This window comes from Mauremys reevesii, unplaced genomic scaffold (genome assembly GCF_016161935.1).
Source record: "Mauremys reevesii isolate NIE-2019 unplaced genomic scaffold, ASM1616193v1 Contig2, whole genome shotgun sequence".
Lineage (NCBI taxonomy): Eukaryota > Metazoa > Chordata > Testudines > Geoemydidae > Mauremys > Mauremys reevesii.
The window spans coordinates 897441-924144 of record NW_024100826.1 but is presented as its reverse complement, the minus strand read 5'-3'; the positions used below and the strand labels follow the sequence as shown (position 1 = coordinate 924144).

General features: G+C 50.0%; 3 protein-coding genes across 8 annotated transcripts in view; 1 reads left to right on the top strand and 2 right to left on the bottom strand.

Annotated features, from left to right (window-relative positions):
• Positions 1-10067, top strand: part of STX3 (syntaxin 3) — a 35444-nt gene extending 25377 nt beyond the window's left edge. For 2 of the 5 annotated variants that reach the window (XM_039517950.1, XM_039517949.1), the window contains one exon: positions 881-3324. In XM_039517950.1, the coding sequence (XP_039373884.1) occupies positions 881-1006 (126 nt within the window). In that variant the 3' untranslated portion in view covers positions 1007-3324. Of the gene's footprint in view, positions 1-880; positions 3325-4963; positions 5073-8746 lie in introns of those variants that run through there. The other 3 variants (XM_039517947.1, XM_039517954.1, XM_039517953.1) reach the window with 3 other exon arrangements.
• Positions 10068-10342: 275 nt separating this feature from the next.
• Positions 10343-15145, bottom strand: MRPL16 (mitochondrial ribosomal protein L16). Of its 2 annotated transcripts, XM_039517955.1 has the most exons (4): positions 14970-15145; positions 14226-14291; positions 11369-11517; positions 10343-11079 (listed from the first exon to the last, which is right to left on the bottom strand). In XM_039517955.1, the coding sequence occupies exons 1-4, from the start codon at positions 15019-15021 to the stop codon at positions 10594-10596; spliced, it is 753 nt and encodes a 250-aa protein (XP_039373889.1). In that variant the 5' UTR covers positions 15022-15145; the 3' UTR covers positions 10343-10593. The 2 variants fall into 2 exon arrangements, with proteins under 2 accessions (XP_039373889.1, XP_039373890.1); XM_039517956.1 differs by lacking the exons at positions 14226-14291; positions 14970-15145 and adding an exon at positions 14093-14213.
• A 2994-nt stretch (positions 15146-18139) lies between these two features.
• On the bottom strand, positions 18140-25390 carry LOC120393387 (cobalamin binding intrinsic factor-like). Its single transcript, XM_039517886.1, has 10 exons — positions 25351-25390; positions 24522-24551; positions 23418-23606; positions 20936-21070; positions 20159-20293; positions 19683-19858; positions 19259-19445; positions 18819-18954; positions 18495-18613; positions 18140-18303 (listed from the first exon to the last, which is right to left on the bottom strand). The coding sequence occupies exons 1-10, from the start codon at positions 25388-25390 to the stop codon at positions 18242-18244; spliced, it is 1209 nt and encodes a 402-aa protein (XP_039373820.1). The 3' UTR covers positions 18140-18241.
• Between the last annotated feature and the right edge of the window lie 1314 nt (positions 25391-26704).

The window sequence follows — 26704 nt, the reverse complement described above, 5'->3', positions numbered from 1 at the left end:
GGAAAGCATGATTTCTCAAGGTTCTAGAGCGGGGAGGATAGTTCTGTGGATACGGCCAAGTGAAGGCAGCTGCTAGAGTCTGCTGCAAAGCAGGCGCCTGTGCTGTTCTTACAGGGCTCGCTCGCATCTCTCCGGATCTCTGCAGACTCAGAGAGTGAAGGGTAGGCTGCTGTTCACAAAGGGATCTGAAGGGTTAATTCTGGTCTGCTCTCCATTCCTTGCCTGGGGAAGAGGGAAAAGAAGGCAGGACTCTTCCAAGCTCCATCCCTATGAGTCACCAAAACCAGACCCCCTCAGATTGTGCAGATAATCAAAATAGGAGTGTGATGTTGCTTGGCCCCTCCTGGGCTGGGGTCCCCCTGGGCTTGACCAAGGTGCTTGGGCTGATTGGGGGAGAGGCAAATGTGACATTTCCCAAACACCACCCACCTGTGGCACCAAAATCGGGGAACTGTGCCAATCTGTGACCCTCCCCATTCTCAGATGAGCCGTGACACACACAGCTAACAAAATGGCCATTTAATTTCTGTGAGTTGTTCCAGGCTCCCTCCATTCACATACACTTGGGTCACGATTTAGCTGTTCTGCTTGCAAAGGAAATCACAAGAGAATCGCTTTTTATTTTAAATGAAAGCTGAGACTCTGGGGAGCAAGGTAGTGGTTTTGGAGACAACATCATGCAACATGGGTGCGTATGCTGGCTGTTTCTGAGCCCCACAGCGGGGTCATTGGCCCATCTGCAGAGGTCGTTTCCCCATCTCTAGCTATCTGGGCCCAGGATCTGTTAGTGTTTAGATATCCTTGATTATGTTTAATATTACCCTGCTGGCCTGCCCTCAGATGTGAATTGATTTCTCCCTTGTTCCTTCAATTTCTCCAGACACTCCTGATCTTGGTGGTGAGCTTTTTCCCTCGTGATCCTCCTCGTGTCCCACACGCCGACCTCCCGCTCCCCCTGCCTTCCCTGGACCTGCTAATCACAGCCTGCCCTCTGGCTCTGCTGTGAATCATTTCCCTTTTGGGTGGAGCTTTTCCTAATAGCACTTCCTGGGAGAGCTGCCAGCCCATTCATCAGCTAGCTGACGCATCCCTCCTGGAGGATCTGAGCTTGCTTCGCCCTGTCCAGGAGGTAACTGTCTCCTGCACCACCGATGCACTTGAGAGAAGCCGCCATCAAGCCTTCCTCTGCTCCCCTCCTCTCCGAGTCCACAACCACCAACCCCAGTTCCTCCTCCTGATGTCATTTCCTGTTTCGGTCAGATTTCGTTTCCTGGCGGGATTCTCACCAATGATAGCAGAGCCTTAAAGGAATGTCCAGGACTGTGTTTCCTACCTCACTAGCCTGTCTTGTTTTCATCTTTCTTAGGGGGAATTTTTTAATTGTTAAAATCTTTATTGAGGGAGGCCAGGGAATGTAAGAACTACCCCTCTGAATTGCTCCAGCCAGGACAGGGAGTGAAAGATCAGGGCTCGGGCGCTCACCTGGGTCGGCCGTGTGGCATATCGGACACTAACTGAGGCTGGACTCTGCAGCGCTCCCAGGACCTGCCAACCCCAAAGAGAGTGAGCAGATGGGCCTGATCTTGAGTCTCCTGTGTAGCAATACACTAAACCTATGGCACCGGAATCTGCAGCGCTCCCAAGCTTTGTTGACACCAGGATTAACAAGGGATGTAAGTCAAACCAACAGGGACAGACTTGGCAGGGTCCTCATCTTTGCCAACCACAGAATTAGGGATGGGATGTGGAAGCAAAGCAGAGCAGGACATGTGGGCACTGACCTCAGTGCACTAGGTGGGATGGGTGACAAGGCTGGGACTGAAACCTGGGTCTGCGGCAGAGCACCGGGACGCATGAGCACTCTGAACTCAGTGCAGAGTAAGAGCCCAGCGGAGCATGGATCGCTTCTCTTGTTAATCCCTTCCTGAGGGGCGGGTGCCTGTGTACGGAAGGAGTTGCCTGCAAGCCCTGTCTTGTGTGATTCCCTGTTTGCTAAGACCTGGGAGGAATCGAAACCTCTGTTTGCTTTGAAGTGTTAACCTTTGCGACTGGAGTTTCCACCTACTTGTTTGTTCTAAGCACAAAAAGCCCAAAGCCCAACCCAAAGCCCGGGCTCTGATACTCCCTGTGGTTGGTTTGCAGGGCTGGGGCTCTTGGAAACTTTAGGTTGGGTGACATATTTTGTTAAATAGAGATCAGTGACTCCTGGGCCACGAATCTTAGCACTGACCTTGTCTGATCCTTGCTGGGGGCTTCTCGTTTGGTTATGGGACCAGTGGGTATAGCTGCCCACTTCTGCTGGGGATATGATTTTAGTGTGTGTGTGTGTGTGTGTTTAATAGGCTGTTTACTCAGGGCTTGTTGAGTTTTCATGTATGTTGTTTTAAATGTGACTGGATCAGGAGTCCTTGTGTGTATTTATTCTTACCAGCCAGTCCCTGAATGTCTGCATTTGTCACAGAAATCAGGGTGGCCTGTTTTTACTGGTGTGATGTGGGTTTGGGTGTGATCCACCCAAGTCAGGCATGACCAACAGCTGTAGCTGTATGACAGCCGTTTGGTGGCCTTGGTAGGAAAGGGGGATTAGGGTCTTGGGCCCCGTTCCCAGTGAACAGATCTCTGGATCACAGAAATACCATCACACCAATCAGGCTCCCTGCTTGGAAGCCTCAGTAGAGAAGCTAAGGACTGAATCAGTGGTGATCTTCCCGGGGCAGAGGGGTGGGAGAAGCCTACCCATGTTGTGCCCGCTCTGAGGATAAACAGGGCCCAAGGGCTATACTAAATCCACTTGACAAATGTCCTCTCCCCTTGTTGAAGGATAATGGGTGACAGCCCTTGTTAGTCAGAATGGGGGATTCTTGTCCGTGAAGGAAGCTAAACTCCTTGCTCTAGCAGCATCTGGCTGGTCCAGGTGCACACTTCCACCCCCACCATCCTTCCTGGTGTTCTAGGGGCTGCACATCTCTTAGACCCACTCAGCACTCACCAGCTTGATGCCCCATGACCCACTCTCCTGATGTAAGACTGCACTTGGCCATTACCCCTTGGTGAACAGACGGAGCTGGGAGGAAGTTCATATTTGTCTTCTCCTTATCTAGGTCTTGATGTCTGTGATTTTTCTAGGTAGTGGGTATGGAGCATGCTGCCCGGGCAGGGTTGCCATTGCAGCCCTGAGATGCCCCTGAAACTCCCCAGAGCTCTGTAGACAGGGGAAATGTCATTGTTTCACCAAGTGAGGGTATTGGCTTGTGTCTTTTTTTTTTTTTAACTTTGATTTATTTTTAATTTAAAAAAGTAAATAAATTTACATTTGATCACGAACAGCTCTTGCCTGTGTTATGGTGTTCCCTGCATGAGCCGTCACTGCCTAAATGCAACATCCAGCTAAAGCTACCCTAGCTGTTTGAGGCTGGGAGGCAGGGGTGCTGTCTCCTTGGCCTGCATCCCTCATGGTAGAGAGAGACCGACAGGACTTGGCTGGAATGAATGGCAGTAATAATTCATAACTAGCTCAGATCCTCAGTAGGTCTCAAAACGAGGTCAGGATCACTACCCACATTTTACAGATGGGGAAATTGAGGCACAGATAGGGGAAGTGACGTGCCCAGTGGCTGAGCCTGGAATAGAGCCTAGGGCTCCTGAGTCCCAGTCCAGTGCTCTAGCCACTAGGTCATCCTCCTCTCAGTGTAAAGGAGACTTTATTAGCAGGGCTGCCAGACACTGACTGATGCTGTGGTTCTCTCTGGCTCACCAGCTCCCAGCCTGAGTAGTACAGTCTGTGCTGCCCAATGCACCGCACAGGGGCCAAGTCCTGGCCTGGAAGAGACTGCTCCATACAAACACTGGGATACACCAGTTCAGAAAGCTCCTGGCTGGAATCTGCTGCTCTGCGTGGCCTTAGCCCTGCCCCAATTATCCAACCCATGGCAAGAGTCAAGGCTGAGTAAAGCAACAGATGGGGAAAGGGAACTGGGGTAAAAATCTGTCTGGGGATTAGTCCTGCTTTGAGCAGGGGGTTGGACTAGATGACCTCCTGAGGTCCCTTCCAACACTGATATTCTATTAATTAAACTGAAAGGCAGTAGATACGGTGACCTGCCCAACGAAGGGTTAATGATAGTACCGTTTTTGGAATTAAATAGCCTCAGGACAGCAGCACTGCCTTGGGGATGAGACTGGGACTTTGAGCCTCCAGCACTGTGCTGAGAACTGCTTTCACTTGACTCACTGACATTTAAAGAGAATACTCTTTCAGAATAGCAGCAGTGACCAGGTTTGGCTGCAAAGGAAGGAGCTTTGTTTATAATCTCCATGCCACCTGGCTCTGCTGATGAACCTTGGGGAGGTGAAAGGGTGAGAGAACCCCACCCACCCAGGCTGGCCTGTTGTTCCAAGTCTCCAGAAGGGCCTCTTCTCTCCACTTCACCCACGTGGATCAGAAAACTTGGCTGGGGTTTCTCCTCCACTACTCTGCAGTATCTTAGTGCCTCTGGTAAGATGAGATAACGGGTTTTGTCTTTTCCTTGGGGGTGTGACATTCTGTATGCTGTATGTGCGGGGCAGGCTAGGTCCTATTTATTTAGCTATTCATTTGGCCCCTGTAATGATGGCATCAGAACACATGGCTGGAGCTTGCTTTTTCTGCATGGCACATGAGTTGAGGGGAAGGGAAATGAGCTCACTAAGCGATCATTTCCCACGAGAGCCACCAGCACCAAGGATATAACATTTTCTGTTCTCTGTGAAAGAAAAGCCCTACTCCCTCCCTCCACATCTCTGTCCTACTACCCATGGATCCCTTTCCTCTTTTCCAGCCCAAAGTGATGGACCCTCTTCCTCTGCTCTTTGACACGTGGAGGATGGGTGACCCTTCCCTCTCCTCTCCCCTCACTTCCATTTATAGTTCACCATAAGCCCACTGCATGTACTGTTTGTTTACATTTCTCTTCTCGCCAAGCAGAAGAAGATCATGATCATGATCTGTTGTATCATCCTGGCCATCATCCTGGCTTCCACCATTGGGGGCATCTTCGCCTGAGTGCCCATCTCCTGCCATTCGCCCACCACAGGTGAGCCAGGTGTAGCGGTGTGATGGGTGAGCAGGGTGGGAGCTGGTGTTTGGTTCAGTCAGTATTTGTACTTCTTGGTTGCGTTCCCTGTGCTATGATTGCTTTATGCCCTTATTCTGGATTGGGGGGGGGGGAAAGTGGTCTAGACTGGCAGCCTGCTAGGTGTCTAGCTGCTGTATTCAGCAGTGCTGCATCTAATGTTTGAGGTATCTCTGACATGCCACAACTGATCAGAGGCACAGTAGGGTGCTGAGTCAGACTAGAGAGCAGCAGGGGAGCTCTCACCCCATGAGGAGAAAAAGGGAAGTTGAGGAGCACGCAGGAAGTGCAATTCAGAAGCATCACTGCCAAGCTGGATGGGAGGAGCCTATACAGGAGAGATGGGCTCCACCTAAACCAAAGTGGAACCAGACTGCTGGCACTAAACATTTAAAAAGGTTGTAGAGCAGTTTTTAAACTAGGAGATGGGGGAAAGCCGACTGCTGCAGAGGAGTGTGTGGATCGGACACAGACTTCTCTTAGGGGAGAGTCTGATGATAGAGAATCTCCAGGTTATAGTCAGGAGCAGAGGAATGAGAAGTATAATGTAAGGGCCGGATCAGATGATAAACAGTCAGATAAAAAAGAATCTGGCACATCAGAAAAAGGCAGGCAAATAAACAGGGACAAGTTTTTAAAGTGCTTGTACACAAATGCCAGAAGTCTAAATAATAAGATGGGTGAACTAGAGTGCCTTGTGATAAAGGAGGATATAGATATAATAGGTATCACAGAAACCTGGTGGACTGAGAGCAATCAATGGGACACAATCATTCTGGGGTACAAAATATATCGGAAGGACAGAACAGGCCGTGCAGGGGGAGGAGTGGCACTATATGTTAAAGAAAGTGTAGATTCAAATGAAGTAAAAATCTTAAGCGAATCCACAGGTTCCATAGAGTCTCTATGGATAGAAATTTCATGCTCTAGTAAAAATATAACAGTAGGCATCTATTATCGACCACCTGACCAGGACAGTAATAGTGATGATGAAATGCTAAGGGAAATTAGAGAGGCTATCAAAATTAAGAACCCAATAATAGTGGGGGATTTCAATTATCCCCATATTGACTGGGAACATTTCACTTCAGGACGAAATGCAGAGATAAAATTTCTCGATACTTTAAATGACTGCTTCATGGAGCAGCTGGTACGTGAACCAACATGCTAATAGGAGACTCTAGATTTAATCCTGAGTGGAGCGCAGGAGCTGGTCCAAGAGGTAACTATATCAGGACCGCTTGGAAATAGTGACCATAATACAATAGCATTCAACATCCCTGTGGTGGGAAGAACATCTCAACTGCCCAACACTGTGGCCTTTAATTTCAAAAGGGGGAACTATACAAAAATGAGGGGGTTAGTTAGACAAAAGTTAAAAGGTACAGTGACTAAAGTGAAATCCCTGCAAGTTGCATGGGCCCTTTTTAAAGACACCATAATAGAGGCCCAACTTCAATGTATACCCCAAATTAAGAAAAACACTAAAAGAACTAAAAAAGAGCCACCGTGGCTTAACAACCATGTAAAAGAAGCAGTGAGAGATAAAAAGACTTCCTTTAAAAAGTGGAAGTCAAATCCTAGTGAGGCAAATAGAAAGGAGCACAAACACTGCCAACTTAAGTGCAAGAGTGTAATAAGAAAAGCCAAAGAGGAGTTTGAAGAACGGCTAGCCAAAAACTCCAAAGGTAATAACAAAATGTTTTTTAAGTACACCAGAAGCAGGAAGCCTGCTAAACAACCAGTGGGGCCCCTTGACGATCGAAATACAAAAGGAGCGCTTAAAGACGACAAAGTCATTGCGGAGAAACTAAATGGATTCTTTGCTTCAGTCTTCACGGCTGAGGATGTTAGGGAGATTCCCAAACCTGAGCTGGCTTTTGTAGGTGACAAATCTGAGGAACTGTCACAGATTGACGTGTTACTAGAGGAGGTTTTGGAATTAATTGATAAACTCAACATTAAGAAGTCACCGGGACCAGATGGCATTCACCCAAGAGTTCTGAAAGAACTCAAATGTGAAGTTGCGGAACTATTAACTAAGGTTTGTAACCTGTCCTTTAAATCGGCTTCGGTACCCAATGACTGGAAGTTAGCTAATGTAACGCCAATATTTAAAAAGGGCTCTAGGGGCGATCCCGGCAATTATAGACCGATAAGTCTAACGTCGGTACCGGGCAAATTAGTTGAAACAATAGTAAAGAATAAAATTGTCAGACACATAGAAAAACAAACTCTTGAGCAATAGTCAACATGGTTTCTGTAAAGGGAAATCGTGTCTTACTAATCTATTAGAGTTCTTTGAAGGGGTCAACAAACATGTGGACACAGGGGATCCGGTGGACATAGTGTACTTAGATTTCCAGAAAGCCTTTGACAAGGTCCCTCACCAAAGGCTCTTATGTAAATTAAGCTGTCATGGGATAAAAGGAAAGGTCCTTTCATGGATTGAGAACTGGTTAAAGGACAGGGAACAAAGGGTAGGAATTAATGGTAAATTCTCAGAATGGAGAGGGGTAACTAGTGGTGTTCCCCAAGGGTCAGTCCTAGGACCAATCCTATTCAATTTATTCATAAATGATCTGGAGAAAGGGGTAAACAGTGAGGTGGCAAAGTTTGCAGATGATACTAAACTACTCAAGATAGTTAAGACCAAAGCAGATTGTGAAGAACTTCAAAAAGATCTCACAAAACTAAGTGATTGGGCAATAAAATGGCAAATGAAATTTAATGTAGATAAATGTAAAGTAATGCACATTGGAAAAAATAACCCCAACTATACATACAACATGATGGGGGCTAATTTAGCTACAACGAGTCAGGAAAAAGATCTTGGAGTTATCGTGGATAGTTCTCTGAAGATGTCCACGCAGTGTGCAGAGGCGGTCAAAAAAGCAAACAGGATGTTAGGAATCATTAAAAAGGGGATAGAGAATAAGACTGAGAATATATTATTGCCCTTATATAAATCCATGGTACGCCCACATCTCGAATATTGTATACAGATGTGGTCTCCTCACCTCAAAAAAGATATTCTAGCACTAGAAAAGGTTCAGAAAAGAGCAATTAAAATGATTAGGGGTTTAGAGAGGGTCCCATATGAGGAAAGATTAAAGAGGCTAGGACTCTTCAGTTTGGAAAAGAGAAGACTAAGGGGGGGACATGATAGAGGTATAAAATCATGAGTGATGTTGAGAAAGTGGATAAGGAAAAGTTATTTACTTATTCCCATAATACAAGAACTAGGGGTTAATAGGCAGCAGGTTTAAAACAAATAAAAGGAAGTTCTTCTTCACGCAGCGCACAGTCAGCTTGTGGAACTCCTTACCTGAGGAGATTGTGAAGGCTAGGACAATGTTTAAAAGGGGACTGGATAAATTCATGGTGGCTAAGTCCATAAATGGCTATTAGCCAGGATGGGTAAGAATGGTGTCCCTAGCCTCTGTTCATCAAAGGATGGAGATGGATGGCAGGAGAGAGATCACTTATGTTAAGCCTAAGGGATGATCAAGGGGACAATGTCAAAAAGAACAAGGGACGGTAGATTACTGACAGAAAAGGGGACCATAAAGTAGATGGAACTGCAAGATCCATCTGTCCTTTTTCCTTTGGTGTCTCTTGCTCTGATTTTTCAGATGGATTTGCAGATGGCCTTTCACCGTTCTTCCACTCTGCACGCTGGTGCCACCCGTCAAATGTTCTTTCCCATCTGGATTTCTCACCAGCTCTACCTCTGTCTATTTATGGAGAAGTCACAGGCCTGGCTAGTGGACCCTACATGTCAGATGTTCACCATTCAAAGAGTTCCTGGCTGGAGGGGCAGAGGAAGCCAGAATAGAACAGGGAGGATGGGCTGCAAAGACAGAACCAAACAAGACACCACGGGGATGATGCTAGCTGACACTAAAGGAAGTTCATCTTCCAATGTAACCATTTTCAGACTCCATGTTTATTGGCTGTTTAAAGTGCTTCTAAATATCAACCTTTTAGTTCAACTCTGTTCTCAGTCCTAGTGGCTCCTTCTGCCCACTTGTGGGTGGAGACTGACTAGCCAGCAGAGGACATCTGTTCAATGGAATGTGTATGCTCAGCACAAACTTACTGAAGGGTGGGGAATGGCACAGTCCTGCTTATGTTGCTTTGGGAGGCTCAGTTATTCTCCTTGGTGGCCAGGGATTAAAGCCCGCATCTGACATTGCAACTGTCAATACATCAAAAGTGTAATCAGGCACTGAACTGTGAGAACATCTTTCCCCAAATGAGCGACATAGCTGTTTTCTCTCTCTGATCCTTGTGACCCCCTGTTTCTCTGGCTCTTTCCCAGTCCACTCTTGCTGCTGAGGGTGGGAATCAGAACATGCTTGACTTGAATCACTAATACTTGGAAGGCATAAAAACCTTCACTCACTCAGCTAGGGTCTCTTAGGCACAAAATAGACTCTATTTCCCTTGTTAATCTGTGGGATAGTCTCATTTATCCTACAGCAAAATCTTTCACCTGAAAATTTGTCACTTATTTTGAAACCCCAAACCGTGTCAACTTGAGTGTATTTGTTTGTTTTTCCCTCTCCTTGGATAAATCATTTCTGCAGTAGGCAGGAGTGACTTGGATACTGTCGCTCCATACATCTCCTGATGCTTCTGTTCCTTTGGGTCCTTCCTTGTCTATCCACATGAGGAAAGCTCTAAGGTTACTTTCCCCTACATTACTCATACATGAGCCAATCATCACTGAGAGATTCTTCAGAGAGAGGAAGATTTCCATGAAATCTAATGATCCCTCCCCAGTTACACAAAGGGCAAATGACATGTTCCCCTTAAGGGTCAGGTGTAAGTGGAGCAGAGGACTCTCTGCCTCACTCAGTGCTTAAGATAGCCCCCACCCTGCATTTATATCAGCTGTTATCTGTATAGTTACTGTTTCTAAAGGCACAACCATCTATACAGAAGCCTCTTTCTGAATAAAGAGTTCAATTCAGTGACCACTGCTCTAGTGTATTCAGTATGTAGTGGGGTGGGTGGGTCATCTGGGAGGAAGTGTTCTTGGGTGGGGCAAGTTTCCTTAGAACTTCAATGATGCAGCATGAGAGGTCCATCTCCCTGACTTGGTCAGATGTGCAGCAATACAGGCTCTAACTTAATACTACACAGAGGATCTGAGACTCCTTGGATGTCCCCTTAACCATTCTCTCTGGCCTCTAATGTACACAGGACACGGAGGCACAAGACCATGATACTGTAGGAAAGCTTTATTAATCCAAAATGATCATAGGTTACCCTAACCTGCCCCTCACCTCCATGTTTACTGCATGCAACTCAACCTCTGGAGCTGAGGGGCAGATCTCCACAGCAATGCCCACCCTCTGAGAGCCTACCACAACAAGATGGGATGCACTCAGAAGGGACTTCACACTTGCTGAGGATCAAGGTTCCTTCCAGGCACTCATCCCTGATATTTTTCCCTCCTACCCTCACTTGGTCATTACACTCTGTCTTTCAGAAAGAACTTGCCCCAGTAGCGCCCCTTCTGCGTCAGATCGTAGGGGCTCAGCACCTTGCGGATCCCCAGCATGTTGGAGGTGATGATGCGCTCAAATGTCCACGGGTTCTGATTTTTGCGTCTTCTCTCCTCTTCTGCCTGGCGCATCTCCTCCAGGGACTGGCAGCTGACCGCCTTGGCTGGGAACGGCAGTTTCTTGGCCACCTGTGTGAGGAAGTGCTCCACCTCCCCAAACTCACAGTGCCCACCCACTTCCAAAATGAGGCGGCCACATTTCACTGCTGTCACATAGTGGTCAATGGCACCTTTGCCCCCACCCATGCGCTGGCCTAAGCTCTTGCGGGTGATGGGCTTGTAAGGGGCTGGAATGCGCCACACAGCGAACATTATCTTGGGATCCAGGTGACGATTGATGGTTAGGCGCATCATTTCAAAGTGACCCCAATGAAGGTAACCACCACCCAATGCCTGCAAGGAGAGAGAGAGAGAGAGAGAGCGCGCGCACAAGCACAGGAGTTATGACTCAAATACAGGTGAAGGGGCTTCTTCTGCCACCCATTTACAGTTCTCACTCATACCACTTCCATACTCTCTCTTGGCCTCATTTAGCTTATGTCTTCATCCTAGATGGAGTAAGCCCTAATGGTCTCAGCTGCCTTGGGTGAAAAGGTCAGCTCCCAGGGAGCTGTTTTCCTTGCTCTGGCTGAATCAGCCCAAAGGTGACCCCAATTTGTATCTCCCCTCCTCTCCCACTCACCAAAATGCCATACTGTCCTTGGGTGAACTCAGTGGCCTCAGTGGATGGGCCACGGATGTCACGTAGGTTTTTGAATTCCCGCCTCACTTTAGGTACACTTGGAACTTTGTCCATGAACTTCAGTTTGGGTCTGTCAGGGATGGAGATGTCTGGAAGGATGAACAAGAGGTGTCAGCATGCCTCACAAGCACCCCCACTTTTTCACTGGGGCAGCTGGTCTGGTGGGCACAGCTCTGTAGCTACAGGGTGCAAATATGGAACTGTCAGTAGGGGAACATCAGCCAGTTTTCCTCACTGAGCTTCTGAAAGTGTGTGGCCAGGGACCTAAGCCTATGTATCTCACAACTAGGCATGTTAAATCAAGCAAGGGGAGACATTGGCTCTACTGTAGGCTGAGAACACGGATTTCTCTAAGGAAAGGCAAGAAGGCAGCCTGGGTTAGTCCCCTGCTTAAGAAACTACTTTTTGACACTAGTAATAATACTGCCAATTCTCTCAGTCTCTAATGCTTCCTTTTAGGGCAGATGATTGAGAATGATAGGGGCCTCCTGCTATTTATCCCCAACTATTTGCATCCCACCTCCTTGAGGCTGAAGGGATGAATGAGACATCCTGAAATGGCAAAGGCCTGTCCTCTCATACCAAACCCTGAGGGTGGTTATGGGTTACTGTTCCTCCACCTCAAAGCCCTCATCTAAGCAGTCCCCCAAAGCTCCATTCCTCTCCTCCATTTTATCTAATGTCTACATGATGGCGGTGGAAGAGGTGGGTGAGCCAATACAGACCTAAGCGTATGGCTACACTACAGTGGCAGCACAGCTATAGTGCTGCAGTTGTGCTTCCACAGCACAGTAATGTAGACATTTCCTACATCGACAGAAGGGTTTTTCTGTTGATGTAGATAGTCCACCCTTCCAAGAGACAATAGCTAGGTTGAGGTGATGATGCACTAGAAGGTTCATGGGTTGTAGTTGTTGAGTCTTCTCTCCTCTTCTGCAACTACAGTGGGGGTTAGGTTGGCCTAACTGTGTGGAAATGTCTCATAACTGTAAGTGATGTAGCTAGGTCAACCTAATTTTTAGGTGTAGACAGGCCTAAGTACCAGCTTTACTGCTTCTTTACATCAAACATAACCAGCAGAGCTTCCCTCCTATTTCAATATCAAGCCAAAATCAGCACTTGGATGAAGAGCAGCTGGCAAAAATTACTACTACTCACTCTTGCCTGGAGTCAAGAGAGAAATACAAATATGTGGGAGGCATTTAGACAACAGGGTGGAGAGAGGCAGAGGACTTGTTAGCTCAAAGCCCCTAGATTCTGTCTACTTTCCACACTGGTCCAAAACCCAAGTGCATTAGCCTTTAGAAAATGGTACATGACCCCTCTCCCTAGGTGTTTACAAAAGAAATAGGACAACCTAGAGCAGGGGTCGGCAACCTACGGCACTTGTGCCAAAGGTGGCACGTGAGCCGATTTTTCATGGCACGTGGGGCGGGCTGAGCTGCTCATCCCACCGCCGCTCTGGGGTTCCCGCTGCTGGCCCACTGCTGGCCTGGGGGAAGGAACCCCAGGCTGGCAGCAGGCTGAGACCCCAGCTGGCAAAGAGCTGGTGGTGGAAGCCGCACACCGACCGGCAGGCTGAGCTGCTCAGCCCGCCGACGCTCTGGGGTTTCCACCACTAGCTCTTGCCAGCCGCGGTCCTGCCGCCAGTCCCACTCAGCCCAGCTGCTGGCCTGGGGGAAGACCCCAGATGGCAAGGAGCCAGCGGTGGAAACCCCAGAGCAGCGGCAGGCTGAGCTGCTCAGCCCACTGCAGCTCTGGGGTTCCTACTGCTGGCCCCTTGCCGCTGGGGTCCCCCCCCGCCGCAGCCCCACTCAGCACCCGCTGCTGGCCTGGGATTCCTTCCCTCAGGCTGGCAGGAGTCAGTGGTGGAAACCCCAGAGCTCTGGCGGTCAGCCCCCCGCTGCTCTGGGGTTCTGGCTGCTGGCCCCTTGCAGCCCCACTCACCTTGCTTCCAGTTGGAGTTCCAGCGCAGGCCCCCTGCCAGACAGGGTCCAGGCTTCTGGCCCTGCTCAGCCCTACCAGCCGCCAGCTCCACTCACCTCAGCTGCGGATCAGGGGTTCCAGCCACTGACCTCCTGCCAGCTGGTTATCAACTTTAACTCAGAAGCCTGTTTGCAGCTTAAAGTATCTAAATAGGTGCTACCAGACATTGGAAAACTCAGCAAGGAAAAGCAAGGGCAAGGATCACACTAAACTAATAAGATCTGAATTTTAATTTAATTTTAAATAAAGCTTTGAAACATTTTGAAAACCTCGTTTACTTTACATATAACAGTAGTTTGGTTATATATTATAGACGTATAGAGACCTTCTAAAAAACATTCAAATGTATTACCGGCACTCGAAGCCTTAAATTAGAGTGTATACATGAAGACTCAGCACACCACTGCTGAAAGGTTGCCGACCCCTGACCTAGAGCAAATGGTGTGTTCTCCTGGCAAGGGAGATATGCAACTAAGTATATTAAAAAAAATAAGAATTGATACACTCCTCCCTGATAGCAAGGATTACAAAACGCTTCCTCCACCCTCAAAAGCAAGATTAATAACATGCCTCCTAGCTAACCCATGCTCCCCCAAGAGATGGTGACAATGCGCTTAGTCAATACCCCACCACACCGCAAAAATTAGTAATATGCTTTCTATAATGCTCTCCCCTCACCTACCACTCCAGCCCCCCACAGGGACTCAACATCTTCCCCCAACACTTTTCCAAGGAAGGTGACAAATGTGTCCAACATTACAAGACACCCGCTGCCCTTCTGTGTTGGCATTTCTCCATGCCCAGCACTCACTGGTATAATCCTGGGGAAGCACATAGCTCTTCAGGCCAGCACTGAGGACTCTGGCAGAAAAAGAATCTGGAAAATAAGAGAGGAGATGTAGAGAGACCTTGCACAGGTCCTTGGCCCTTAATAAAACACCAGCAGGAGACACAGAGCAGAGACTATCACCGACTATAACCTGCTATCACTGAAACATGACCTAGATCCCCAGCACAGAATGAAACTCTAACATGCTGCATTAACAGTGTGCTGTTCACAGAGGAACTCAAAGCGCTTCTCGGAGGAGGCCAAGTGGCATGCCTCCCAGTTTACAGATGCGGGGAGGGAGGCATGGCAGACTGGGATAGAATCTCCACTCTAACCTACTGGTCCCTTCTCCCAGAACTGGAATGGAACCCAGGAGCCCAGGCTCCCAGCCCACCCCCCTCCCGCTCTAACCCCTAGACCCCATTCGTCCTGCTGGGATAGAACCCACGAGTCCAGGCTCCCAACCCATCCCCCTCCTGTTCTAACTACTAGACTCCCCCACCCAGCTGGGATAGAACCCAGGAGTCCCAGCCCCCCCATGAATGGTGCCTTCCAGGGCACCAGATGTTGGCGTGCCTCAGGCCAAGGCTGGAAGGTGGGCGTCGAGGGACACTAGACCAAGGCTAGCCCCTCCTTGGGCGGACAACACCCCGGCTCAGAGGGGCAGGAAAGGGCGCTCGCCCTTTAAATCCGCCCCCGCATAAGGCCGGTTGGCGACCTTCTGACCTCCGGGGATCTTTGGCAGCGCGCGGAGAGGACGCGCGAGTCGCCTCCACATGGTCGCGCGCCGGGATGCCCCCGAAACGAGGCTGCCTCAGGACCTGTACTGAGAAGCTCCTAAGGGTGGGAGAAAGCGGAAGGGGAGGGAGAAATGGCGACTAGGTGCCGCCATCTTTGGAGTGTTCTTTACTCTGTCCGGGAGGAACCACTTCCGGTAATCACCAAGGCGTGTGGCACTGGCGGAAACAAGAGTCAAGAGGTTTGGTTCCGGGCCTAGGGGTTTCCAGCCTGCAAGACCGGCGGAAGCGAAGAAGTCGGGAGCGGACCAGGTCCCCAGGGGCGCTGTTGCCTCCCCTTCCCCCCATCAGCCTCGCCCTAGAAAGCACGGGCTGGGGGGTGGCCCCCCATGAGTCTTTGCAGCCACAAAGGGGGATGGGGTGCTGCAGGCCTGGGCGGGGCCGCTGAGAGCGGGTTCAGGCCCTGGTGAAAAAAAATTTTAGGCCCCCCAGCAAGGGCGGACTGGCTAAACAGGGCCGGCGAAGCCGGGCCCCGGGCCCCCTTCCGGACCGCTGGCCCTGGTAATTTGTACCGGCTTTCTCCCCCCGCCCCCTCCCCCCATCGGTCCTGGCAGGACTCCTGGGTTCCATCCCAGCTCAGGGAAGGGGCGGGGTCTAGTTAGGGTGACCATATGTCCCATTTTGTCTGGGACAGTCCCTTTTTTAAGTCCTGTCTCAGCCGTCCCAACTTTTTGGCAAAATGGTGCATTTGTCCTGTTTGCTCTTCCCAAATGGTCATCAGTCAACAAGAGCAAACTGGAGAAATGCAGTTTTGCCAAAAATGTGGGGTCAAATGCTGTGTGGGTGGCAGAGGAATGTGTGGGGAGGGGGGCAGTGACCATGCCAGACCTGCCCCGGAGAGCAGCTTGGGCCAGCCCCGTGTACAGGAGGGCAGCCTCAGGCTGGTCTTGTGTGCTGTGTGCTGGGGGGGAGCCTTGGGTGACCCCGTGGGGCAGGAGACATGGAGGGCTTAGGTTGGCCTCACACAGGGCTGGCCCCATGGGGTGTCCCATTTTCCCTTTGGGAAAATATGGTCACCCTAGTGGTTAGAGCAGGGGGGATGGGAGCCAGGACTCCTGGGTTCTATGTGCCTTTCCCCTCATGCTGGGGGAGTCCTTCACCCACATTATACTCCCAGCCCTGCTGGACACTGAGGCTCTCCCATATTATCCCCCTAGCCTATAACCCGCAGTGGGGACTAGTATCCAGGGTGAACCATGTAGGAATGGCCTGATCAGGAGGATGGGGCAGGAAATCTTTTAGCATCTGGGTACTCAGCCCCCTTCCCTTTCATTATGGCAAGGTGGGAGGGGAGCCCTGCAACTCCTTCCTTCTCTAATGTGGGGTCACATGCAGCATCACCAACCCTGAGTTGGCACTCCCCAAATCTCCATGAAAATATCATAGAATCTCAGGGTTGGAAGGGACCTCAGGAGGTCATCTAGTCCAACCCCCTGCTCAAATATATATATATAGAGAGAGAGAGAGAGAGAGTTCATTTTCTTTGCCTTCTGGGTTCTGAGCCTCTAGGGAGCTCTCAAGTCATGTTTCTCAGCTTTTCATTCAAAAAACTGTCTGCTGCCTGCCCAATGGGAGATTACCTCCAGCTGAGTGTCCTCAGCCACCCAATATCCAGCTGCCAACCTTGGCGTGAGTCACACCATTTGATCCATTGGATGGTGTCATTCCAGTGCAGGGAACTGGAAATAGAGGAGATGGGAGTCACGATTCTCTCCCCAACTCTGGGAGGGGAGTGCTGGTCGAATGGGTTAGAAACACAAATTATTGCAAGACTTGCAATTTAATCACAAGAGTTGGCGATGCCCCGCATGGTATATGTTACAAGGTGTATCAACTCCGCACTGGCCCATCTAGGGTTAACCACACTCTGTGGGCTGAAGAAGCCAGGCCCCCTCGCCCTTGCTGGGCATGCTTGGACTGGAGACAAGGTATAAAAGGCACCAGCTCTGCTCAGTTTGGGCTGACTGAGGAGGAGAGCGGATGTGGGTTTCAGGCTGCAGGAGCCCTAGGCTGCAGAGGCCAACCACGCTGAGGCCCCTGCAGATGCCCAGCCAACCACTGAAGATGATGGAGAAGAGTTGGTTGACACCAGGAGACTAACTACACTGGAAGTGAAGGTAGGAAGTGACCCAGGAGATTGGAATGGATGCAGAGAGCGACCAAGCCTGAACACAGGAGAATTGGTTTCTCAGGACCCTGGGTCGGGACTCAATGGAATAAGGTGGGCCTGGGTCTCCCACACTGCATGCACCGCTGGGGCAGTCACCACTGAAGGAACACACTCTACTGCTCAAGGGCAGCCGTGTAAACTCTGGCCACTGGGCTGCGCTGCCCTGAAGACAGGGTCAGTACAGAAAAGGTCGAGACCCACTGCTTGATGGTATCCTGTTGTTTTTCTAAAGGGATCGTCCCATCTCGGGGCCACTTTAGCATTCTCCTTGAAAGCCAGACACTTTATTGGTACCCTGTTTTATCCTGAAGGATATGACCCCATCTCAGGGCCTGTTAAAAGGGAAGATCTTTATCAATCCCCTAGTGTTGGTTAGGAAGCGCTGTCCTGTTCTAGGGACCTCTTTAGATTAGGAGAAAATTTAATGGTGTCCCTGTGGGAGGGAGTGGCCTATTCCGGAGCATCTTTAGACAAACTTGAGGGGGAAAATGTTTTTTCAGGAGCTGTATCTTGGGGATCCCTTGGTCAAATGCCCCTACATTTGGAACACTAACTCTTGTAAGCACCTTGTGAGGCACACCAACTTTCAAGGAAATCCAAATAACCATGTGGATTTTAGAAGCACTTGGAAGAGTCAAGCTTTAAACAGAAAGCTGGTCTCAATCTTAACTAACGCAGACTTGGTGTCCAGCTATAATCCGGGTTTGAGCTGATCTGGGCCCTCTTTAGAAGCAGGAAATCATATCTGTCCCTAGAGCTTGCTGGTAGAGACTATCCCAAACTGGGGAGCCCTTCAGAAGCTGAGAGCTTTATTGAGAGCCCAGTGTCACACCCCAGATTGAAATAAACACTCAGCGATCCATGAGAACCAGAGAACTCTTTTTATTTGCCCTTCACAGCCCTGTGATGGGCTGGGCATGTATCTCCGCAGCCTAGAGAGGTCTTGCGCAGCTTGTGATCTTGAAGGGCAACAGAAGAGGCCTCTCCTGCTCTTGATTGCATCCCCTTCCTCCCTCAGGCCACCTGCATGCTCAGTACGTGCTGAAGACGGCCTTGATATGCTCGTTGTTACTTGGTACGTAGCTGTCGACACCTGGAGGAAATGGAACAGGATGATAAGGCAGGAGAGGCACTGCTCAGACTGAATCCCTCTCGCTGTTGCCTCCCTCCTATGAAACGTCCCGCTTGGATGGAACTGATGCAACTCTGAGGACAAGCATGTTCCCCTGCCAGGTGGTTGCCAACAACCGTCTCGCCTGCTCCCTTTCCCCCCAGACCCCACACCTTGCTCCAGGGGCTCTGTGCCATTGAAGAACTGCCAGTAGGTCTTGTCGTTGGAGTTGGCAGCACGGCTGTTGATGGAGACCACCATGAGGCCCCAGGATGTTTGCTTTGTTTCATAGCTGCAAGGGGAATGAAGGCAAGAGTCAGGAGGGAGTCGGGGCAATGTGGGGAGGATACATCTGTTGGCTGCAGGGAAGGAGAGGGATGTAGAGGCGATGGATCAGGAGAGAGACAGAGGCAAACAGGGAAACTGATGCACCAGTAGGGAGAGAGTGATCAAAAGGGAGGACAAACCTGTAGTCACATGAGGCCTGCCTCACTCACCTGAAGTCCTGTGGATTGTCCTGCTGAGCCGCTTGCAGGACAGAGAGCAGCACAGAGCCTTTGGGTACGTTCACGCGGATGGTGTTGGTGAAGTGTTGCCCCCTAAGGTGGTTGATGATGGTGTATTCCACCGTGACTGAACAGAGAGAGGATATAGGAGCATCTGGTCACCCTAGTGGTTAGAGCGCTTGTTGTGGTCTTGGGCCAGCCAGAGGGTGTGAGGGAGACCTAGTCCAGTAGTCTTATACCAGCCAGGGAAACCCCCAACACTGGGATTATTCTCCAGTGGAGCAGAGGCCAGGATCAGGGCCAGTCAGCTTAGACCTCTACCAAGGTAAAGCAACAGATGAGCGATCTTAGGACCCTAGGGTCATTGTTGCATTGCTCCAAGGGGCTGGGGAAGTGGCTGGTGGGTGAAGGGGCTACGGAGTGATCCTTACCCATATCTGATGAGCAGCTGAGTCTGATCACATTCAGGTAGGTTTTGCCCACAAGGGAAGGGAGGATCTGGGCAGCGGCCATGGGGTTGTCAAAGGCTCCCTGGGAGATCTCGGTGAGCACCTTGGCTAGTGTCTGTGAACAGCTCCAGTCCCCGGAGGGATAGGACACCGAAGTGACATTGAGCGCCTGTCAAAGGAGGAGGGAGAGGCCTCTAACAGAGCAGGGCATGGTGGGAGAAGAGTAGGGGGCTGTGGTCCCTGTGCACTCAGCCCTACTGCTCGCCGTCCCAAGGCCGTTTGGTTGCTGCCCAGCCAGGCTGGAACCACGACTCAGTTATGACACAGCCAGACCATGGTTCAAGGTGTGTTGGGGGCTCTGCACCAGGCCAGTGCTCCCAGCAGGGTGGGGATGGGGATTTGGTACCTGAAGAGCCAAGCCGATGCTGTATATATTGGCGGTGTTGGTCTCCACGGCCCTGAGGATCAGCTGTCGGAGCTTGTCCAGCGCCTCGTGGATGAGCTCCAGGATCCTGGTCTGCTCAGCCTTCACCAGCCCATTGTGCACGCAGGTCAGTGCCAGAGTTGTCATGGCTCCGGTGTCTGCAGATCACCCCCCACCCCATCGTCACCATGACCATTGAGGGTGGAAGGAGACAGCAAGGGTGGTTAGGGAAGACCATTCTCCGGAGCACAGCTCCATGCAGCTGGCAGGGAGGGTCAGCGAGGAGGACAGCAGGGTAATGGGGGAACAGATGGGCAGGCAGGGGGAAATGATGGGGAGGCTTAGCAGCAGGTATGTTAGGTGAGGTCAGTGAGCAGAGCAGGGGGCCTGATGGGAAGCAAGCCTCTGGCTCGGGCTCAGTGCTGGGAGGGTCTGACATTCTTAACTGCAGCTCTTACCCACAGAGAAGTCCTTGGCCAGTGCCTCCTTGGCCAGGCTTAGAGCTGCCTCATCAACATCTGCCGTTTCCAGGCACAGAGCCAGGGTGTCCAGGCTGAGCTGGTAGAACGTCGTCTTGGGCATGCTATGGTCACCTGGAAAGCACCAGAGCAGGAGTGACTGAACACAGGGCCACTGAGACACACCGGGCCTCTCCTCCCTTAAAGGTTGTGTCTGTAGGTCAGGCAGGGAAGTGCACCACTTGTCCTGGTCCTCATCTGTGCTGTACCCACCGTGGACACAAAAGGTGACTTTTGAGATGCTAAGCTCTCAGGACAGCACTTTCCACAGTGCCCCACTCAACTGGGTAAAGAAAAAGAGCAAAGATCCCAGTGATCCCTCAGTCGAGATGGTGGCGCAGTGCTGACCTGGGCAACTGCTGCCTCCAGGGAGATTTGCAGAGGACACTCCTCCTGGACAGAAAGATCCCAGGCACACTTGGGCAGGACCCCAAAGGTGCAAGGAGACCTGGAGTCCAGTCCCCAAGTCTCTTCCCTGATTAGAATACTAATAGCCAGCTCTTGTATAGTGCTTTTCATCCATAGATCACAAAGTGCTTTACAAAGAAGGTTAGGATCATTATCCTCATTGCACAGATGGGAAAACCGAGGTACACAATGATGTGAGGACTTGCTCAAGGTCTGCCAGCAGGCCAGTGGCAGACCTGGGAGCAGAACCCAGTCCTGCTGAGTCCCTGGCCAATTCTTATGCCTTTGAAGCCCTGCTCCCCCTCTTACTCAAGTAGGTCAACTCGTCCTTGGTTTTCAACTTCAAGACTTCGACCAAGTTGATGTTGGCTGTGACATGCTTGGGATCCTCACAGGATGAGAGAAGGGCAAGGACGTAGAGGGCCACCTCTCCAGAGGTCATTTCTGCAGGACAAGGAGTGGGAGCAGAGGAGAGAGAGAGAGAAAGTGTAACCAAGTCACCAAGGGGTCCTCGGCACAACACAGATCATCTTTCCTATGTTTCCTTGGGTTAAAGCTATAACAGATTGCATGTCTGAAACACCAGGAGGAGTGAGGGTGTCAGTGCACGGGATGGGGGCAGCCAGCACAGCATGTGCTGGTATCAAAGCTAAGTGAGCTTGTGATGGGGCTTTGTTAGGATGGGCAACATTTGAGGGACACTTGTGTGCTACACAGGGGTGATGGTGACTTACTGCTCTTCCTCCGCAGTCGGTATGGCCTCCGGGACCTTGGTAGAGTGCTAGCAGGTGCTGTCTATCAGATGGGCTATAAAACTGAGGTCCTGAGCACTCCTGTGTAATTTAGATCCTGTATTGCTCTTCATGACAGCAAGGCTGTTAAGCCTGGAGTCTTGCCAGAATTCCAGCTCTAAAAACATCCTTCCTCCTGAAATTCCACCTTAGGTTTATTGTTATTTCTACTAGGATAGCATCTAAGTGCCCTGGCTGAGATCTGGGCCCTGTTTTGCTAGGCGCTGCACATCCCTGCAGTAGGAGAGAGTTCCTGCCCCAAAGAACCTCCCATCGAAATCAACAAGGATTTTTGTTCTCTGTCTGTACAGCACCTTGCACAATCAGATCCTGGTCCATGATTGGGACTCCTAAGTGTTATCATAATACACCTAATAAATAATAATTGTCCCCATTTTACTGATGGGGAACTGAGGCCCAGAGAGATGCATGAGTTGCCCAAGGGTGTAAGTGGCAGAGTTAGGAATAAAACCCAGTTTTCTTCATGTCCCAGGCCATCTGCTATCCTGTTTCCACTGAACACAGGATTTGTCTCCATTTCCTGTGCTAAACCATTGTGTAGTGTTGCTGAGAGGGATTATAAAATGCTGTTCCCACGAGGTGGCTGGATGAAAGGATCTCAGACTGGGATGAAAACAGCTATAGAAATACATAGCGGGAGGAGCAACTACTGCTATAGTTACTATTTCTATTCTAGCCCCCCTCCCCTTCCTCTGGTTTTCAGTGGCTCATAAGTTCAGCTTCCGTTGAGCTGAAACACTGTTTTATTTGAGAAATTGTCCGAGATCCTGTAATTAGAACCTCTATGCTAGCAATGCAGCCACTCAAGGGGGCAGAATTAAGGCTAGATATGAAATCATAATTGTGACAGCTGACTTGTCAGTATGTAACCTGGAATGTAATGTAACTATCCTCTTCACTGATTGTGTATGTGTTGGTGGAGAGGGCCAGGGTGTTAACATGGAATATTATTCCAATCCCCTCCAAACTCAGCAAAATGCTTCTGGAAGGAATATTCTTCGCTATTGCCACTAGGGGTCAGCATTTACATCATTCCTTACAATAAAAGCTGCTGGGGAAACCTGGTCACTAGATCCTTCCAGATCTGTGATCATACAAAATCAGGATGGTAGAAGGGATGGCCTGGTTGAGCAGCAGAAGAAAGGACCAGCTGGGCAGCAGCAAAGGATCCAGGGGTTGTCATGGATCACAAATTGAATATGAACCAACAGTGCAGTGCTATTGCGAAAAAGGCAAATGTCATTCTGGGGTGTGTTGTATGCAAGATGGACGGTAGTTTTCCTGCTCTACTCAGCACTGGTGATGCCTCAGCTGGAGTCTTGTGTCCAGTTCTGGGTACCACACTTTAAGAAAATTGGAGACAAATAGGAGAGAGTGAAGAGGACAGCAACACAAATAAGAGGTATAGAAAGGCTGACCTATGAGGAAAGGTTAAACATCTGGGTATGTTTAGTCTAGAGAAGAGAAAGCTGAGTGGGAACCTGATAACAGTCTTCAAATATAAAGAAGACAGGGATCAACTGTTCCCCATGTCCATCAAGGGCAGGACAAGAAGGCATCGGCTTAGTTTGCAGCAGGGGAGATTTAGGTTAGTTATTAGGAAAAAACTTTCTAACTCTAAAGCTAGTTAAGCCCTGGAACAGGTTAGAGAGGTTGTGGAATCCCTGTCACCGGAGGGTTTTAAGAACAAGTTGGACAAACCTGTCAGGGATGATCTAGGTTTACGTGGTCCTGCCACAGCACAAGGGGCTAGACTAGAGGACCTCCCAAGGTTTCTTCCAGGCCTACATCTCTGTGATTCTATGATTAAAGGATATACCACTTCCTCGTCTAAGGGCAGGATATATAGAGAAGGGATTTGGGGCGTGCACAGAAGACCTGAGTCTAATGCCCTTCAAAATCTATGGAAATCTCCTGTGGACTTCAGTGGGTTTTTGATCCGGCACACAGAGAATAATCTCTGATTTCTGGCATCCTACCTGCTGTGCCTTCCTTGATGACCCTGTCTTTTATCTGCTGCACCAGTAGCTTTTCCTTCATGCCATCCTGTGTTCCGGCCAGGTTCAAAGCGATCAGGATGCTGGGGTTCGGTGGGCTTTGCAGGGTGACAGAACTCTCCATTCCACGTTGGAGTTCGGTGACCAGGGACTGCTGGTTGGCAGGGACAACTGGAGATGGAGAGAAGCAGACATTCATTCATATGAATTAAGGAACCTCCCAACCCCCGTGGATTCACTTTCTTGGCTCTGACTGATGCTGGGAACCAGCACCTGTTGTGCCACCTCTGCTTATTTCCTTAACTATGCTCAGGGACCACCCAGGAGATATTGAACCAGCCCAGCTCCTGCACCCTGCTGGCCCTTTCCGTCATGGCGCTGGTCTCTCCTAGGGAATGGCTGGTACTCACTGCACTCCTCAGTGCTGCTGGTCGCTGTGCAGAGCACACACAGAACAGCCAGGGCCCAGGGGAACATTCTGCCTTTTCTTCTGGGCAATGGTTCCTGCTGGGGGCAGGACTGTGGGGTCCCAGAGAGCATTGGCAGCCTTCTGCGTCATCCTTTATATGCACTCACTGGCACAGCCCCAGCCCTCTCCCTATCTCTTCTCCACCCCATCTCTGATACCATTCATCGTATTTGCTTATCTCGCTTTCCACAGCACAGACTCCCAAGAATTTTGCAAGGTGACTCTGGAGAACAAATACCGGAGCTGGCTGGTGATAATGGGGTCAGGTACACAGCTAGTGGAAGGATGCACCAAGAGCCGTGTGAGCACCATTGTTATACCCCATTCTTTGGAGAGCAGCCAACGCAGCAACCAGAGGTGCCTTCTGGTTAGCTAACCAACATGTGGCGTGAGTAGGACAGGGTAGGGGATGGCTAGCAAAGAATGTGTCTGAGATCAAGAGGAGTCAGCCAAGCTGTAGTCTCTCCCCATAAAGCCTACTGTTGTGCACTGGTGTTTGGCCAGGGTGAATTCCCCTCTGAATCTCGCTGAGAGCCAAAGCTCAACACCCAGCTCTTATCTAGCACTTTTCATCCATAGATCTCAAAGCACTTTACAAAAGAAATCAGTATCATTACCTGTACAGCAGGCAAAGGGCAATCCCTTTGCTGCCCCATAGAGAGAAGCTGAGATTGGTGGGGAGACAGATCTCCTCTACTGGGGGGCATCTTCTCCAATCCTTTGCTGTCTGAAGACAGATCCCCAGTTCTATGCTGGGCTGGAGGCAGGGATCATCATGGGAGATTCTCTGGCCTGTGTTATACAGGAGGTCAGACACGGGTGATCTAATGGTTCCTTTGGACCTTATTATCTATTGTATTCTACTATATTCAGGTTCTTCCTCCTCCCTTCCCTCCAGAAATAGGCGTCCAGCAACTAAAACTCAAAGTATCCCTTGATAGGTACACTAGAGAGAGTAAAATCACATTAGAGAGGTGATAAGCAAGGGCTGTTTTATTGCTGTTCAGCCTGGGACTTCACCAAGTGATGTTCAGATACCGATTTGACATTGGTTGTGCCTTAGCATGTAACAGGACAGACCCTGAGATGATTGTCATCACTCAAATCCAGGAAACTTTTTTAGCTTGCAGGGCAAGAGCTTGAGGATTCAGGGTTTCCCCCTTAGACATCAATGGTGAGCAAGGTGGAAGGATGCCAATGTCCCAAAGAAACACCCTATCAATGCCCCAAGTGAAGAACCCAATGGTTTTCACTCCCATGGAAAATACACTTTCAATCGCAGCCACACATCACATGGCAGATGCACCTATCTTCTCCGTAAAGGGGAACTGAGGCATAGTCCTATTTGTGCCTGGGGAAAGGGACTTCAGACTATGGAATACCTCGTGAATCATTTGGGACATTGATGCTATCCCAGTGGGCTCTCTGCAAATCACTGTGCCTCACCTGAAGCAATCAAGTGGATTGTGAACCTAGGCTTGGACATCTGACACTGCTGATTTTAAGCCATATGGAAGAAGCAGCAAAGGCTCGTGCTCCAGGGCAAGCTAAGTCTAAATTCTGTGCCTATCCCATTTCCCTTTTGATTTCTGGAGCAGCAGATCAGCAATTCTGTGGCAGTATCGGGTAAACCCAATAAATGGCATCTTTTGCTGAGCTGAGTATGGGAATGAATGGTCCAATCTGTGCAGCTGTTCCTTATTTTGCTGTTGTAATGCACCCCGCCACTGGGGGCTGTAACAGGGTGTCTTGCCCCATGGAGTGCAGATCCTGGGACTAAGCCAACTCTAATTACAGGATGAGGCCTGCCTGAGGGGCATCAGGAATTCCTTATAAAAGGCTGCAGATGGCTGACCCAGGCTGGGGGAACCATTCAGAAAATAGAGGCCTGAGAAGTTGTAGCTGGCAAGAAGGAGAAGGAAACTGCTTTAGGGAGCAAGATTAGCTCTTGCAGAGACCTTGAAAGTGCAGATCTGGAAAAGAGGGCTGAGAACACCCCAATGAAATAGAGACAGATGTTGAACTGAGGTTGGGGCCTGGAGGGCCAGTGTATATGTGAAGAGTGAATAAATTGGACCTCAGGTGGGGAATGTTTTAATTTCTTTTGGATGCTCTTGAGTTTGGTTAAGGAACCCTGTAAAGGAGACAGCAGGGATGGAGTGCTGCAAGGTGACCTCTGGCTATGACGGGGAGCTTGGGTAGCAGCCAACCCTGTTACATGGAGGCAGGGGGAGGGACTATCATCCACCAACTCCCTCCAGATGCTCAGAGGTGTCCCAAGTGTACCCTAGATTCAGCAGCAAGTGCAGTGGGCAGGTCAGCTGCTAGGCTCTGCAGACTGTCCCCCTACTTGCACACTGCTGGAGGGAAAAGGCTATGAGAGCTGATGGGAAGGAGGCAAATCACCCCAGGAATGGCTCAGGGAATTTCACTAGGAGAGCAATGCAACAGTTCCTAACAGGCCCCTTGGGGCAGCCCAATAGAAGGGTGCAAGCGTAACCATTTCCACAATTAAGCAGAGATCTGTAGCTCCCACTGGCCAGAGTTCAGTTCCAGCACGAGTGACATCACTGACTCCTAGCCATTGTCTCCGATCTCCTGCCTGCAGGCTGCTTCCAAGGTCTCTTGCTGCACCTGGCCCCTCTCCAGCAAATACGCTTCCCAGCTGACCTCTCTGCTTCTCACCCAGCCTCCAGCTCCCAGGCCACTGCCAGATGCTCCTGAATGAGCTCCCAGCCTGCTGACCTGTACCTCTCTGAGTTGCTCCTGGAGGAGCTGGGAAGCTGCTGTTGGTGTCACT